Here is a 16224-nt window from a genome sequence, read left to right on the forward strand (position 1 = left end):
GCAGAATCCCGAGAGAACCCATGCAGATGTGGGGAGAACAAAAAAAACAACAACAACACACACACACACACACACAGAAAGGAATCAATATGGATCCGTTTACACCAAATTCTGCACCATTGCACCTTGCTGCAGGGCTGTGTGGAGGTGTTAATCTGACCCTGAAATCATCCAAAAACATGTTACTGCTCTGATTCATTGCTTTGTTCTGGCTACAGCTGACTTTGTTCTTCATTCACTTTGTAGCCCCCCCCCCCCCTTCTTCTGCTTGTATCATGGCTAACTAACTGTCACTGGCTGAAATGTGTTAAAACTGCTATCACTCTTTTTGGAGAAGCGGTCCCTCTGTATATCAACAGAGCATTCCTCTATGTGATCAGACTCACTTTGTCATCAAATAGCTATCGGAACACATACAGATACACCTCACATGAAAAACAAATATGTTGACTGTTACCTGTTGTGTTGTTTTGGAGATATTAGCCACAGCAATACATACAGTGGTACCTCTGCTTACGAATGTCTCTACTTACGAAATTTTCTACTTACGAAATTTCTCAGCAGGAAAATATTGGCTGTAGTTACGGAAGTAATTTCGACTTACGTAAGGTAAAAATACAGTATCGGCTGTTACTCGCAGCTCCCACAGGTTCCTGAATGCACCATTCTCATAGCTGCTCTGCCATTGGCTATTACGTAGTATCTTCCTGGCATTCCATTGGCTAAGAGGGACCTCTGTGTTTATGCAGGGTCCTTGTCATTCGGCCCTCGACCAGTGAGGTATTCTGATACTTTTACGTAAATATATTAACTTTTTGAGTATTTGCTGTAGACAGCAAGAAAGTGACAGAGAAAAGAGGAAAAGAAAAGACGAAGAAAAGAGTTTTTTGTCCATACAAACTAAGCAAGAGATAATAGAAATGGAGATAATAGAAAAGTATGAAAAAGGGATGCGTTTGGTTGATCTCGCCAAAGAATATGGCCGTAATACATCTACAATCGCCACGTTATTAAAACAAAAGGAAGTTTAAGGAGTTTAAGGCATTGCGTGGGTGGTTGGAGGAGTTCAAAAGGAGGACTGGAATTCACTCTGTTGTTCGGCATGGTGGGGCAAGAGTGCATGAACCAGAGGCCAAAAAACAATGGGGACGGCAGTTAAAAGGTAAATGACCATCTTTATTATTCTTTACTCTATTCTTTGTTTTTTACATTATGCACAACTCTCATTTATTATGTAATAATCTAATCGTAACATGTATTTGTTACATGTTTTGATGCATTTTTATTTTTCATAAAACATTTATGTCTGAATTTTTGGGGGCTTGGAATGGATCAGGGCATTTGCCTGGAAAACGCATCTCTACTTACATAATTTTCTACTTACGTAATTTCTCCCAGAACCAATTAATTTCGTAAGTAGAAGTACCACTGTAATAACATTCGATAGCATTTTTGCGCTGTCACATATGCTTGATAAACTCAAAATCAATGTCAGAATGCATAACAGTATATTGCTGCACTATGTCTTCACAACATGAAGGTTCCGGTTTGAATCTTGAGGTTAGACCCTTTTTGTGGAAAATTTGCCTGTCCTGCCATTCTAAAGGGGCTTTTGCTGTGGCTTCTTCCCAAATTCCAAAAACAGTGGAAGTGAATTGATGACTCTAGGTTACTCAGGCATGTGATCTGGAATAGTTGTCAATCTCTCTGCAAACCTCTCCTGGGTGTTCCCCACCTCTCCCCATAGTCAGTTGTGATTGGCTCTAACCCTGTGACACATAACCAGTTCTAAATGGATTGAAAGGAAATTTCTCTCTCTAAAAATCCTGAGCTGTTTCTTGAAAGAACCCATGCATCTTGCTGTGAACAAGTTAGAAACTTGTTACAAACTATGTTCTTTCTTTTTCACAGAGGAAAATAAAGTTTTTGTCTTCCAACATAGAGGCGAGCTATCTGGGCTAACTAAGCAAACTAAGGTAGTCAAGACTACTGCTCAGTTGAGGAGGGAAACATTATGTCCTTCCTGTCCCATCACAAGCACGAGTCTGTTTTCCATGAGTAAAATAAAGTTCTTTTCTGCGTGGTGATATTGCGTGGTACTACAAAGAAAACAGTTCTAACATGAAACTACTTCCAACAAGGTCATAAGAAGAAAATTTGAGTGCCAGACACAATGATGTCTAGTTCCATTGTATATCTACAATTTATCTACATCTCAGAAATATATGCAATATATAATCTTGCATACCAATACAGATTAGAGGAAAATGTACATTTCTATTTTTTGAGTTAATTGTCCCTTTAAGGCTGACTTGCTATGGGGAAAAATAATCTTGTTAGAGGTGAATTAACTGCAGGCCAATGTACGTCTCTCCCTCTGCCTACAACACATGCTGTTGTGTAAAAATAGCTATTAAATAAGATCCAAACAAAGGACTTTATAAACGCTGATGGTTAAATTCCCAGTCTCTGTCAACAAAAAAACCTTCTGTGGTCATTTCTTTCCTTCAGAAATCTTTGGCTGATGTTTTCAAAGGCAGATTGAAAGGCAAGTCGTTTCTTCTTTGTGTGTGCCATCAGCACCAATTCCACAAACATCAAAACACTGAGCCAAACATTTTATCCTTACTGCTTGTCAAATATCTGAGCTAATATGTTAGGTTATTGCTAGGTGAATTTGGGATCCAAACAGGACTCAGGGGTGCATTTCAGAAAGTCCAGCCTTGAAGGGTAGCTGCTATAAGTGATGCACTCCAAGAGGGAGTTTAGTGCTCTCAAATTGAAAGGGCAACAGTTCTGAATACAAATTTCCATAGAAGCCGTTCTCAGTGGCTCTCTTCAATTTGGATAGGGAATTACTTCCAATTAGTAACTCTCTCTGCTTGTAGTTACATTTCATTTTAGTTTCAGCTGAGGACCTACTCAGTATTTGTGCAAATACAGGTGTTCCTCATTGACCATTAAGGGTGAATCTGTAGAATCAATCTGAATTCTTGATAAACAAGTGCTGCTTGATCTAATGCTGCAAAACAGTTTGGGCTTCATCTGTTTTACATATGTAGAAGTGCTGAAAAATGTATTTGATTTTGAAGCACTTGTACATTACTCATCCTGTGAGAATTTGCAGTGACCTCAAGGACTCATTCCAATTACTTTCAAAGCTGTTAACTTTGTGTGTGTGTGTGTGTGTGTGTGTGTGTGTGTGTGTGTGTGTGTGTGTGTGTGTGTGTGTGTGTGTGTGTGTGTGTGTGTGTGTGTGTGTGTGTGTGTGTGTGTGTGTGTGTGTGTGTGTGGGAGGATTGCAGATGCAGCTAGGATAATGCTTGCTTGAGTGTGTTTACTTGTTGTTGACAGCACACTTTATGGACTTATAGTGTACACCTCATCAATTTCTTTCTACCTCCAATTGTTATTGCATGTGTTTCAGGATGTGTGTGTGTGTGTGTGTGTGTGTATAGAGATACAGATTACAGTATGCCAAATTGATTTGATTGCTTGTACATTTTTTACTTCAATGGAGCAGTGACTTCATATGTAAACACATTGAATGCAATGAAATGCAATGAATGCAAAAGCAATGAAATCTACACACCCTTCTACAAGTGATTTTACACATCTGGTGATAAACTACACAACAATCTAGTTTATTATCCCTTTTTAGTCCCTTGTGAACCCCGTGTTTGATTAGGTGTTCAGTTGAAATGATAGAAAACATTGATTACAAATAACAGCATTAAATGAAGGAACAAGTCATGAGCTTAAAATCAATTGACTGAATTGGCCAGTATTGGGTTTACAGGAAGGTTCCATTAATGGAGCTCTGCTTTCGGATAAGTGACCCAACGGTCTGCACAACTGCTTGATTGACAACTGGTTGAGGTTTATGGGTGAAGATGTGGGGGATGATTTGGTCAGAATTTGCACTTTTGCACAGGAGACTGAAGATTACTTTTCTCCCTGAGAGCAAAAGCTAGGTATTTACAGCGTGTGTAAATAGCCACATGGGGATTTAGAGGCTGGGCACACATACAATTGTTGTCCGCAGACTCTGGGGTTTACATAGCATCCATCCATATTACTGTAATCTGACTGACTAAAGACCATTTATTCACATTCATGGCTGGGATGTGGATTTGTTTGTTGAATCTAGCAGAAATAAACATGACTCTAACTTAAACTTGGTTTAAATACAATTTCCAGTTGACCCTACTTAACATTTGAAAACCATTCCTCACAAGCGTACTGTATTATAATAATTTAGTCTCTCTGTAGGAATGCGGTGTTAAATGTATGTTTGGAATGATTTCAGAGTAAATTATCAGCTGCCGGCAGCGATTTGAGCAAACACATGTCTACAGGGTTTACTCCTGATTGCAATACATGTTGGAAAAAAAAATATATAAGCGGTGGTACTCCCAACACACAAAAACATATTTCATTCGGTGTTTTCTTGTGTATTCAACCCCTGCAGCTATTTTAATGTTGTTCTCGAGGATTTTTCAGTTCTCATGCTGCAGGCTGCTTCACTCAAAGCGTTTTCTCTCACCTTGCAGGTTTTAATCACCCATCTGTCTCCAGCAGTGGAGAGCATGCAGTGTGAGTCAGCAGCAAATGAAAAGAAAATTCGGTAATTTAATTTGCCATTTATAGAGGGTTTTATCGTTTCTTTTCCATGAACATGTTACTAATACATGTTACAAAGCAACATCCCTTCTCATCACAGTCTTTTTAATATTTCTCTCACGCACATAGACCTACCAAGAACAATCATATACAGACTGTGTGCCAAGAAAGTGCTTATTTTCTTATTTTATTGCCTGGATTTATCTTGCAGTTGTACATTTTCCTGCATCCCTTTAATTAAAATGTGTCTTCCCAGAATGAGGTTGTGCCCTCTCTCAGTATAACCTTGATCTACACCAAACAACTGAAAGGAAATTTACTCTGAAATGTACACCTTTAATATCGCCTGTTGATGCATACAAGGTTGACCGTACATCGGAGATGTCACAGTTCACAGCGAAACAACAATCTTATGAAATTCACCTTCTCTTTGTACGTTCAATGCTTAACATTGCATCTCCATGGAAAAGTGTTTGTTTTTTCTATCAGTCATTTGCATCACTGTTTTCATCCAGTCCACTTACCACTTACACAAAGTCAACCTCATTACAGAAAAACAGTCGTGGAAATATGTGGGCATCGTGGGATAGTAGTTTATGCTGATTTGAGGAACTATGCTTGAGGCGTTAATTAAATTAGATTTGTGTTTCTAGTAATGCTAAAATTAGGGTAAACTGTGTTTGTGTGTGTGTGTGTGTGTGTGTGTGTGTGTGTGTGTGTGTGTGTGTGTGTGTGTGTGTGTGTGTGTGTGTGTGTGTGTGTGTGTGTGTGTGTGTGTGTGTGTGTACAGATTCATTATTCAGACAAGGAAAAGTACTTTTATCCTCCACAGCCAGACTTCTTGAGTATCAGAGTCTGTACAATACAAACAAGAACTACAAACAGCCAAAAGAGCCAGACCCTCCTGCTTGTAGAAAAGCTAAAATGTTAACAGATAGAATAGAAACACAAAATGTTCAGATATTTATCCATGTTTCCCTTGAAAAAATGTAGATAAAAGTGTGTTGGTGTTCTGGGATTACACACAAGACCAGAGGGAAAGATGTCTTAGATGTTTATGTATTTTGATAGTGTGTATCCAGGATATTCTAACTCTTACTCTCACTACATATTTGATCTTGATGGTGAGAGTGTGGTGTATGTAGGCTTCAGTATAGCAGAGGATTGTGTATTCTTATTTAGAGTTTAAAGAATATCCTAAAACCAAGGCAAAAAAAATGGGAGTCAAATCAATGTCTGATGTTTCAGCACCAAGGACAGCACCATGGATTCAACAGCTGATTCACAGCTCAGTTAGCCTATGGTTATTTTAGATAAAGTCAGCAGGGGATAAACGTTTGATACAGACTACACTTGCATGTTAGCCATTCTTTAACCCTGTGGACTCTCCTTTACATGGGAATGGAGAGGGGTTGAAAAATAAGGATGGATTTCTACTTAGCCACCTTTCACCCTTTAAAAAATATTTCTGGCAATTATTTCATGGTTCAGGCTTTACTTTTAATCTCAAACGACATTTATATCTAAACGTACTCTATGTGGAATTAATGTAGTGCAACTAAATAAAGTTTTTTCACACAGTCCCTCCTGTTGTTGTGTTCTCCTGTAAAACCAGATTACAGAATGGTTACAGACTTTGATCATGTACACATATTTTACCTGGACATTATCTAAAAACAAATTTATTAGCTGGTGATATGTGAGTATGCTGTGTATCAATGGCCATAGTCTCTATTATTGTTTGGGAGGCTATAGGGACCATATCATTTAGAGAGACAGACAAATAATTTGCACTTCTACAATGTTTGGCTGTTAATATTTTATTCAGGGGTTTCTAATCTGGCTCCTTCTCCAGGAGCATTTTTAATTCATGAAGATGATACCGTTTCACTCCCACAGCATTATTAGTGACCCCAATACCTTTACACACCCACTGTCTTAAATAGTTAAATACATCCTCTATGTCAAGGGGCGCTTTATCCCTAATTTTGTGAGGGATAATAGCCTCTTAATAGTATTAATGTTTCTGCTACTCCCACATGAATATATTATCTCCTGTCATGGCCATATTTAATATCTGGATTTTTTTTTGTTCATTCTTGAATGAACTGTCTTTTAAATACAGTACTGCTAAATGCACCCATTCTGTATAAGAGTAGCAGTGTAAGAACAATCATGCCACTATAACAATAAATTAAAATTATGCGACAGGATGCATTAATGGGTTTAAATTTGATAAATGACATCAAATACTGTAGATGTGGTGATATATGCTACATGGTATATGGTAAAATATCACAATTCATACAGACCTACAGCTCTTCATTACATTGATGTAACCTGATTACCATGTTTTTATAAAGCCAGGGTCTCATTCTGTTAATGGCTGGAGGCTACACACCACTGCTCAAAGGTTAAACTTCAAAACTGTTCTGAAGACCACAAAAATAGTAATAAACAAAAAAAAAAAGTCAGACACAACCCCCAGGTCCTAGTGGGTCATAAGTGATGACTGTAAATAATTGTTTGTAAGTATGTATTTATTGAGTAAAAAAATGCATTTCTCTTTCTTTTGTTTTTTTGTTTGTCTCTTTGTGCTGACAAAATCGACTGCGAAATAGCTTCAATACATCACCATTAATTGGCATTATACTTTGCACCATGGGTAGATTGAATTCCATCTGTGCACAACTGTTTCCCAAAGTAACTGTGTTGATTCTGATGAGGACACTGAGATTATTTGTGGAACTGGGCAGTTGTGTTGTCAGGAAGGTCAGTGATGTAGAGAGGCAGTTTTACATGCAGTGCCTCCCCACACAGTCACCATCTCACAAATGATGTAATATGGAGAATATAGGACAATTGCATTAGGTGATAAGTTTAATATACATATATTGGTTGGTGATTGATTGTATGTATTGCCTTCTACCAAAACGGACGGTATTTTTATTATTAATTGCTTTAATCAAGATGAGCACTGAATCAGCATGTTTAATGACATTGTGCTTTGGTACACCTCAAATTAAGAGTGTAAATCAAACATAGCAGCAGCCACGCAGCCTTCAAAGGGACTCAATCAGTCGAAATGGAATGGCTCCATAAAAATCTGAGTGAAGTTGTCGGTGACATGCCCATGAATATTAATAAGCTCTTTAAATTTTAACTCAGCACGGACTTATTTTGGCATTTATTGTTTGAGTTGCATTACTTGTTGATGTGGATCCAAATATATGCAGGGGTTTGACAATTTTTTAAATTCACTGCTCACTAGATAAAAGCTGGTTCCTATAATTACAGAGAATGAGTGTTTTTTCTCACATCATCTATTTGCAGTACCACATGCTGCAGTGTTTCTACCGACTTACAAAATCACCCAAAAGTATGAGCTGCAGTTACTTAAAAGTGATTGCTAAAGCATTTGGATGTGAATGCTACACGTAGTAGTCGACCTGGAAACTGGTACCTTTTTACATAGCATCACAGGAAGTCATGCAAACCATGAGAAGACATTCATGTTGTTCAGAACTGTTAGGCAGATGATTATTTGACTGTAGACACCAAAACGTTTCCTCTTTGACGTTTAATCATTTTTGTGTTTATTTTCTTCCTTTTTTACTGCTGCACTACTCCACTAAAACTTACCCATCTGATAGCAATGCAAAACCCTGACAAAAATGGCAAAATACGTTACGAAGTTACTGAAAGTTTAAAAAGTTCCAGACTACGGTAAATGCGAGTGGACGGTAGTGCATGCGCATTCACATGGCGCATGTAAACAAGTCCTTGGTGTGTGGCGGATGTTGACAGAGGGAGTTCAGAGGTCAGCCCCGTTTAAATGAAGCCTCTGGACCGGAAGTTATTTGATCCATATTCAAAGATATTGAGCACCCTGGATCAGTTTCAGGCAAGACATTTCAAATTCAGTGTAGTTTGGACATCTGGCAGCTGAATGACATGAATTAAAAAAAGCATTATATGGGACCTTGAACAACTTCATGTCTTTTATGACATGAGCTCAAAATAATATGTCTCACAACTTCTCATTTAAAACACCCAATATGCTCTATAAATTGTCTATTTATCTTCATTCCTTCCATTTTCATACATGATCTAACACCAGCAAACCTTTTGTTCAAGATTACAGGTGCTGTACACACACTGCATTATCACATATCACAGACTGTCCAGATGAGGTTATTCATAGTGATCATGTAATGTAATGTAATGTGATTACCTTGTACGGTTGCATGTAATAACTAGTCATTTCAAGCTAATTTAGCGTAATCTTTTATGCTGAGGCTCAGCTAATATAAGTGGATCAACCTCTGCATAAAAGTGAAAATTGAAGTTCATCTCTGCTTTGAATTCCAGGGAGCTTTCACTTTAAAAAATCAGTCACGTCTGAGGTTGAGGACACATATACAACAGCTGCACCAGAGCTTCAAGAGATTTCTGTCAGACTTACAGATGCTTACACGTAGGATCATAGATCTTGGTCAGTGCATTATACTGATAATTAATACTTGGCTAAGTTAAACTCTACTTTATCCATTTCATTGTTGGTTGGTTTGTCAGCGGAACTACGTAAAAACTGCTAAAAAGATTTCCATGACACTTGGTGGGAGGATGGGTCTACACCCAGAATATATACCCGTTAAAATTGTAGATCTGGAAGAAAAAGCTGATGCAGTCATTTTTTCCATCTTACTTTACATTGTGAGACACATTTTTGAGTGTACTCTGTTATTTCTAACAGAATAATGCATGATTCTGATGTATGTGAAGTGTCTGACATGATAGCAGTTTTCACAGAGATGAAAGGTTGACACTTTCTACTCACTTTCAATATAACTTTATGTTCTGCATGAACAAGCATGATTTTTAACATTCTTATTAACTTCTTCCAGAATAAAAACTGAAATATGATGATCAGCTTTTCTTTGAAGTAGAAACAATTTAATTCAATTAATTTCAATTCCACCTGGGATCTTTCTGTGCAGAGTTGTATGTTCTCCCCATGTCTGCGTGGGTTCTGTCTGGGTTCTCTGGCTTCCATCCACCTCCAAAAACATGCAGCTTAGGTGAATTGTTCACTCCAAAATTTTCCGTGAGCGTGAACGGGTGTCTGTCTTTCTGAGTGGCCCTGAGAAGAGCTGGCGACACTTCCAGGGCGTACCCCGCCTGTTGCTCATAGTCAACTAGGATAGACTCCAGTATAACATGTTATCTATAGTTTAAATTACTTTTTATTCACTTGAGTAACCAAATATTAGGCCTTTCAACTGCACCTGTATGTAGTTCTCTTATTTTCAGAATGTTTGTAAAGAATAACATGAACACACACCAATAAATAAATCTACTCTACCTTTGCCATCGTAGTTTGTGCAGTGCTAGCACTAGTTCCATAATTTCAAACCTTAAGGGGGCATCTTAGCGGCTAATACTTCTATCTGCATGAAGCAGGTAGTGGGGGCTAACTGGTTGTGTCCGCTTGTGCAGTGAAACCCCAGCTGTGGCATGCATGATGTGATCCAGTCAAGCTTGAAACGAGGACACAGGTCAATGAACGAAAATAGTGACTGCAGCAAAGTGGACCTGACAGTGCTTTAGCCCACTCGGTGTAATGGGAATGATGTGTCTACTTTGTAAAATGCAGGGCTGTAAGCATCAGTCAGTAAAAAATGAAAACACCTTAGGAATTACACCAGGTATATTGTATATATTTTCAAGTAGTTGTCAGTTTTTCTGTAAATTGGTCCTTGATAGCGCTGTTTTTTCTTGTTAGTGTTGTCCTCTTTAATTTGTCATTGCAAACTAAAAAGGATAGAATGGAGAAAAACACCTGAATGTTAAGGAAATGTTCAGTGCAGATAAGGAGGACTATAATTGCAGCCGGTGGCTTATTAAATCATCCCATTAGAGTCCGTAGAAATACAGTTTATTTTGTCCCTTTAGTGTGATTATATTTAAATAGTGGTTGATTTTCTGACTTAGAATGGTAGGATAAAAACTATGTATTCATGACTCTTTTTCTCTTGGAGAAAATGAACATTTCCAGATATTACAGGAGCCCTCTGTCCAACGTGCTTCCTTCACCAGATGAGATAAATATAGCAGATGATAATACTGTAGATAAACAGATAGATTATCAAGCGAATGAGAGTTGCTCTATCTTCTTATGGTGTTATAGTTTGTCATAAATTTAGCATCTTTCCAGAACTGTCAGTCACACTATCAACATTTCACAACTTTTCCTCCTTCACAACAACACTTGGCAGCTTGGTGTCCTTGCTGGGGCCAAATGGTTTGTGTTTCTGAGATTATTCTGCGTGTGACAGATGCAGCTTCACGGTTCTTTAAAGAGGAGGGAGACGGAGGAAAGTGTGAGTGAAGACGCTGTGTGGAGATGGTAGAGATGAGTCGGTCCAAGGGTGCTTTCACATTTGCATGTGCTTGAGTAGTGAGTAAGAGCCTAAGACTGGCGTTAGGTAATCTCTGTATTTATATCTCTGAACGGTAGAGATTTTTTTTCTAGTTTAACATGCTTTTTTTTTTGAAAGCCTCCTTATGTTTTTGTCCATCATGAATCTGTTGAGTAACAGCATCATCATGCAAACATAAAAATTATCTGCCAAATAAATCTACAAATATTGCTGATCATGGAGCTTATTAAAACTGACTGAATAGTATCAGAGTGTGCTGATGCTCATCTGTTACCACACTCTCCATAATGGGTAGGTAATTACTGAAAAAGATAATAAGACAGCACCATGAAAAACTTGAAACTTTGTATAATTTTGAAACAATATGGTTATCAGTCATTGAATGAAATTCTTCTCTCTAATTGCTGAATTCATGCAAGGGTGCTGGGTTGTGTTCTGAATAAGCGGAGAGCAGATTCAGTGAGGCTTACTGAAGCTTATCCTCAGATGGCCTTGAAGAGAAAGCCTGTATTTTAGGACATTTCAAGACAAAAGGGGATTATTTCTTTGTTGCACATAATGACCGCTGTTAACGCACTCTGTCCACATGCAGGGAGAAAATCACACCCCACTGTGCTCCCATCCGTAAATCCAAATAAGCATTTGTACACTGAAACACTGAAAAAGTAACTATTTTCAGACACACAGCTGAGAGTGGATCTGCGCAGTGACAGAGAACAACTGAAATACAACAGTAATTATCATCTATCTATCTGCAAAAAGTAATCTGCATATTAAGTACTGTTGGATTTCCTTCCAAATACATTCAATGGTAAATGGGATGGAGTGTATAATTGCATCGTAACACAGGGGAAAGTAATTTTATTGTCTCTAAAGTCTCAAATCACAGTTATAGAGAAACTCTCCATTTCATTTCACAGAGGCAAAGCAATTTGTTCTGGACTAGGTGTGAAAGCTTTTGTATTGGAATTTACCTTTACAGCCAAGTAGTATAATGAACTGAGCATGTATGAGTCTACAAAGACTTTTTTCAACATATTTGGAAGAATTACACTTTAGGAAGGAAAATCAATTTTAAAACTTTTTTTCTAATTGGTCAGAAGCTGGTCTTTATGGAGAGAATTAATCTAGACAAATTGCCTGTAAGATACAAAGTAAACATAATTTTTATTAAAGAAACAAAACATAAAAATTGTCTTGATTCCTATGGAATTAAAACGCAGCATCTTCATAAACATCCTACACTATAAAAACAGAGGTGACTGACTGTACAATTTATGGCCAATGTCCACACGTTGAATGAAGTAGTGTAGACTACTCATCATATATCTATTGCTACCGAAGATGACCTACATGATATAAAAGTTACATTGATATTTTTAAATAGAATTATGTTGTAATTCCACTTAATTTGTATCTGTTGTAATGCTAAAGCCTCCGTAAAAGCCAACTAGTTGCCACTTTTGTCTGTATAGTGTCTAAATGCTTTTGGCAAGACAGACTGTTTTCTCAGTGAATTTTACCAGCAGGCATTTTTCCATCCATTACAGTCAGATGAACTGAAACCTCTTATCTAATTCAGTTGTCATCTAACCCTAGCGCCCTGCTGACCCACCTCCCTAGTCCCAAAACAGACTGGTAATCGAACGATTTCAGTGGAGACCCGACAGTCAGTTTGGCTGCTCCTGCTCCATCACCACATTAAGTAAAAGTACTGTACTTCTTGTGTTTCTATAGCAACAGTTCCCACTCATGTCTTCAGGATACTGAGCAATGCGGAGAGTGAAGGAGAGCTGCAATGACAGTCGTACCTGCACGTTTTACTTTGATCATAGGGGATGCTGGTAAATTAAAACCTGCCCAGTATCCTTACAGTCCCCATACAAACAATACTATTTTTTTTGTTTGAAGGGACTAATACATAATATTCTGTCTGATGCTACATTAGTTCAGTGTCAATATAATAATTATTAAAAATGGTGATGGCAATGATATGTTAATCTCACAGTCAGAAAATCCTATGAAACAGCATTTAAGCATTTAACTAGCTCAGGATAATCACATTAATAACCACATCAGTACACTATGTTCAGGAATGAAAACTTTTGCTTATGAAAATCTGTCTTTTCATTAGCAATGATTTTTACTGCTGTGTCAGTGTTCTGTCCTTGACTGTGCTCTATTGGTTTAAAGTAAGTCTTCATTCTTTAATCTCACTCTACTCTCTCTGCTCTCCCTCTCTGTCTCTATCTCTCCTTCACACTCTTTTATATATTTTCTCTTTTGTTCAGTTGCCTTTCTCTTCCCCAGGTGTTGATAAGTGACAGAGGTGATGTGATGGCAAAGCTGGCAGGGAGGACAGGTCGAAGCAAACAGTCTGCTGCACACTGAGCCTACCGGATGCATCACAGTTGAGCTTAGACAGGTAGGGTTCCTACCTTTTGGGTTTTTTTCTGGGTTTTTTTTTAACATTCTGTCTACATTTCTCCAATTTTTCTGATACCTGTGTGGGCAAGACCTTGAACATAGTCCTGTAAATTAATTATATTTAAAAGCACCATTCAAATGAAAACCTTTCTTTTTATCTGCTTCCAACCATCCACATGTTTTATGGATGACGGCACAATCACTGGAAATGTGCAAATTTCTTGCACAAGTGAATTTTTGGGGACAAGGATCATGTTTTCTCACCAATTTAATAAAACAAATAAAAAAAATAGTTATAAAAAATAATGTTAACCTTAATTGGTTGTCTTCATCTGAAAAGACATTTTGGAAAAATACAATTTCCCTCAGCTCTCTTCATGTCTGATACACTTCTCTTTCAGAATGGATTTCCCTAATTGCACTGAAGGGGTGTTCGCCACCAGTAGCAGTGGTAATGACTCACTGGAGACAACTAAACTCCCTCCCAGTAAGATCCTGCTCACAGTGACCCTCTCCATTGTGGCCATCCTGACGACGTTCTTCAACTGCTTGGTGATCACAGCTATCGCGGTCACCCGCAAGCTACACCACCCAGCCAACTACCTCATCTGCTCACTGGCGGTGACCGATCTGCTTGTGGCTGTGCTGGTGATGCCTTTCAGTATCATGTACATCCAAAAAGAGACCTGGGTTATGGGTGAAGTCGTGTGTACCATCTGGTTGAGTGTGGATCTCACTTGTTGTACGTGCTCCATCTTGCACCTTGCTACGATTGCCATCGACCGCTATAGGGCCATTACCGACGCCGTGGAGTACTCCCGTAAACGCACGGGGGCCCGAGCTGGGGCGATGGTGGCGGTGGTGTGGCTCTTATCCATCCTCATCTCACTCCCTCCTCTACTGTGGCGACACTACAACAAAGATGCAGATCAAGAAGACCAGTGCATGATCATCCACCATCACATGGCTTTCACATTGTACTCCACCCTTGGAGCGTTTTACATACCCCTGCTGCTCATCCTCATCCTCTACTATAAAATCTATCGGGCTGCTCAAACCCTCTACATGCGCAGGGAAGCCAGTCGGGCTAGCCGTTACTCATGTATGACCAACGGGAGCATGATTCCTTCAACCTACCCTACGGGAGATGGCGAAATCGACGAGGGACCTCGAAGTCCGGAACCCGTTAGCCCACCCGAAAAATCTACTTCTGAACCCTCCACTGAGGAAACGCCACGTGAACGGGCGCGTGTGTCGGTAAAGGCTTTCCAGTGCAGGTCACGCAGGCATGAGTCACGCAGTGAGTCACGTCGGAGCCAGTTTTACCAAGGACCACGCATCTCGGGCTCACGGGAGCGCAAAGCGGCATCCACGCTGGGGTTGATAATAGGCGCCTTTGTGATCTGTTGGTTGCCATTTTTTGTCAAGGAGGTCATCGTCAACACGTGCAGCTCTTGTAGTATTTCGGTGGAGATGAGTGACTTTCTGACATGGTTGGGGTACCTCAACTCGCTGATCAACCCGCTCATCTACACCATCTTTAATGAAGACTTCAAAAAAGCTTTCCAAAGAATTGTTAGGTGCAGTCATTACCTCTGATGTTTGCAATTAAGCATTATCATGCCCATATACTAGCACACATTCTATACACGTGTACCAAGAGGGGGCAAACTGAAGGCTTTTGAGAGAACACTAAATGACTGCTGACTCAATGTTCCTCAGAGAGAATAATCTCAAGAGGAAAAGGATTGACATCCATTTTCAGACACTTCACCAGACACTCCAACAACCTAAATGGCTACAGCTCAGAAATGAGCTTTGTAGCAAAGTTCCATATTGAAACCCATCCAAGTCCTGCTATTTATAGAACAGCCTGAGATCTCCTTGATGTTAATTGGCGTGTTTGAGGGGACACTGACATGTTGTTTTTTCAAGAAAATGACCCATCTTTGACCTTTCTGAGTTCTGTGTAATAGTGATCAGCCCCACTTAAAAGTCTTGAAATAGCTGACCATAATGTCTGTACCACGAAATAACCTCCCTGCTTTATCGTCCAACCTGCTGATTGGAATGTATAACATACCACATTATGCCATGTTGTGACTCTCTTCAACCAATACATGTCATGACACATATTTGACTGTAATGACTGTCAATACAAATGGTTGTTGAATAAGGTATTTATTCAGCCAAGCAAAATATTCCATCAAGTATGAAATAACATGAGCTTCATTTCAGCTGCTGATACTGGCTTGATTCCTTTAACAATCGGAAATCTTTCATAAATTTCAACAAAGTTATCATATCACATTTTGAATATTTATAATTAATGGTAAACAGCACCTTCATTGTGAAGATGTAATGCCATCAAGGACCAAATCATATCACTTCTAACACATTCAGATTTCAAAAAATAGGGACCAATGTAAAATGGATCTTGTTTAAACTTTCAGTACAAAACAATTAACCTCTGGAGAAAGTTAATGATATTAGGGTTACAGGTTCTGCCAACACTGCCACTTAAAATTATGATTTTGCACAACCTTTTATGTTCCGTTCAACCCTTTTTGACTTTTATTTATTTGTTTATTTATTTATTTACTTTTGTGTCTCTCTCTTCCTCTCTCTCTCTCTCTCTCTCTCTCTCTCTCTCCCCCTCTCCCTCTCTCTCTCTCTCCCTCTATCTCTCTCTCTCTCTCTCTCTCTCTCTCTCTCTCTCTCTCTCTCTCTC

At 38.8% G+C, this 16224-nt stretch overlaps 1 protein-coding gene across 1 annotated transcript; it reads left to right on the forward strand.

Moving 5' to 3' along the window:
- The first annotated feature begins 13895 nt into the window (after positions 1 to 13895).
- On the forward strand, positions 13896 to 15092 carry htr1fa (5-hydroxytryptamine (serotonin) receptor 1Fa). Its single transcript, XM_068329784.1, has one exon. The coding sequence runs from the start codon at positions 13896 to 13898 to the stop codon at positions 15090 to 15092; it is 1197 nt and encodes a 398-aa protein (XP_068185885.1).
- Positions 15093 to 16224: the final 1132 nt, after the last annotated feature.

Source organism: Antennarius striatus, chromosome 12 (genome assembly GCF_040054535.1).
Source record: "Antennarius striatus isolate MH-2024 chromosome 12, ASM4005453v1, whole genome shotgun sequence".
NCBI lineage: Eukaryota > Metazoa > Chordata > Actinopteri > Lophiiformes > Antennariidae > Antennarius > Antennarius striatus.

Bases quoted from the DNA above. Each gene is read 5' to 3' on its own strand.
- htr1fa (XM_068329784.1), top strand. From the start codon at position 13,896: ATGGATTTCCCTAATTGCACTGAAGGGGTGTTCGCCACCAGTAGCAGT.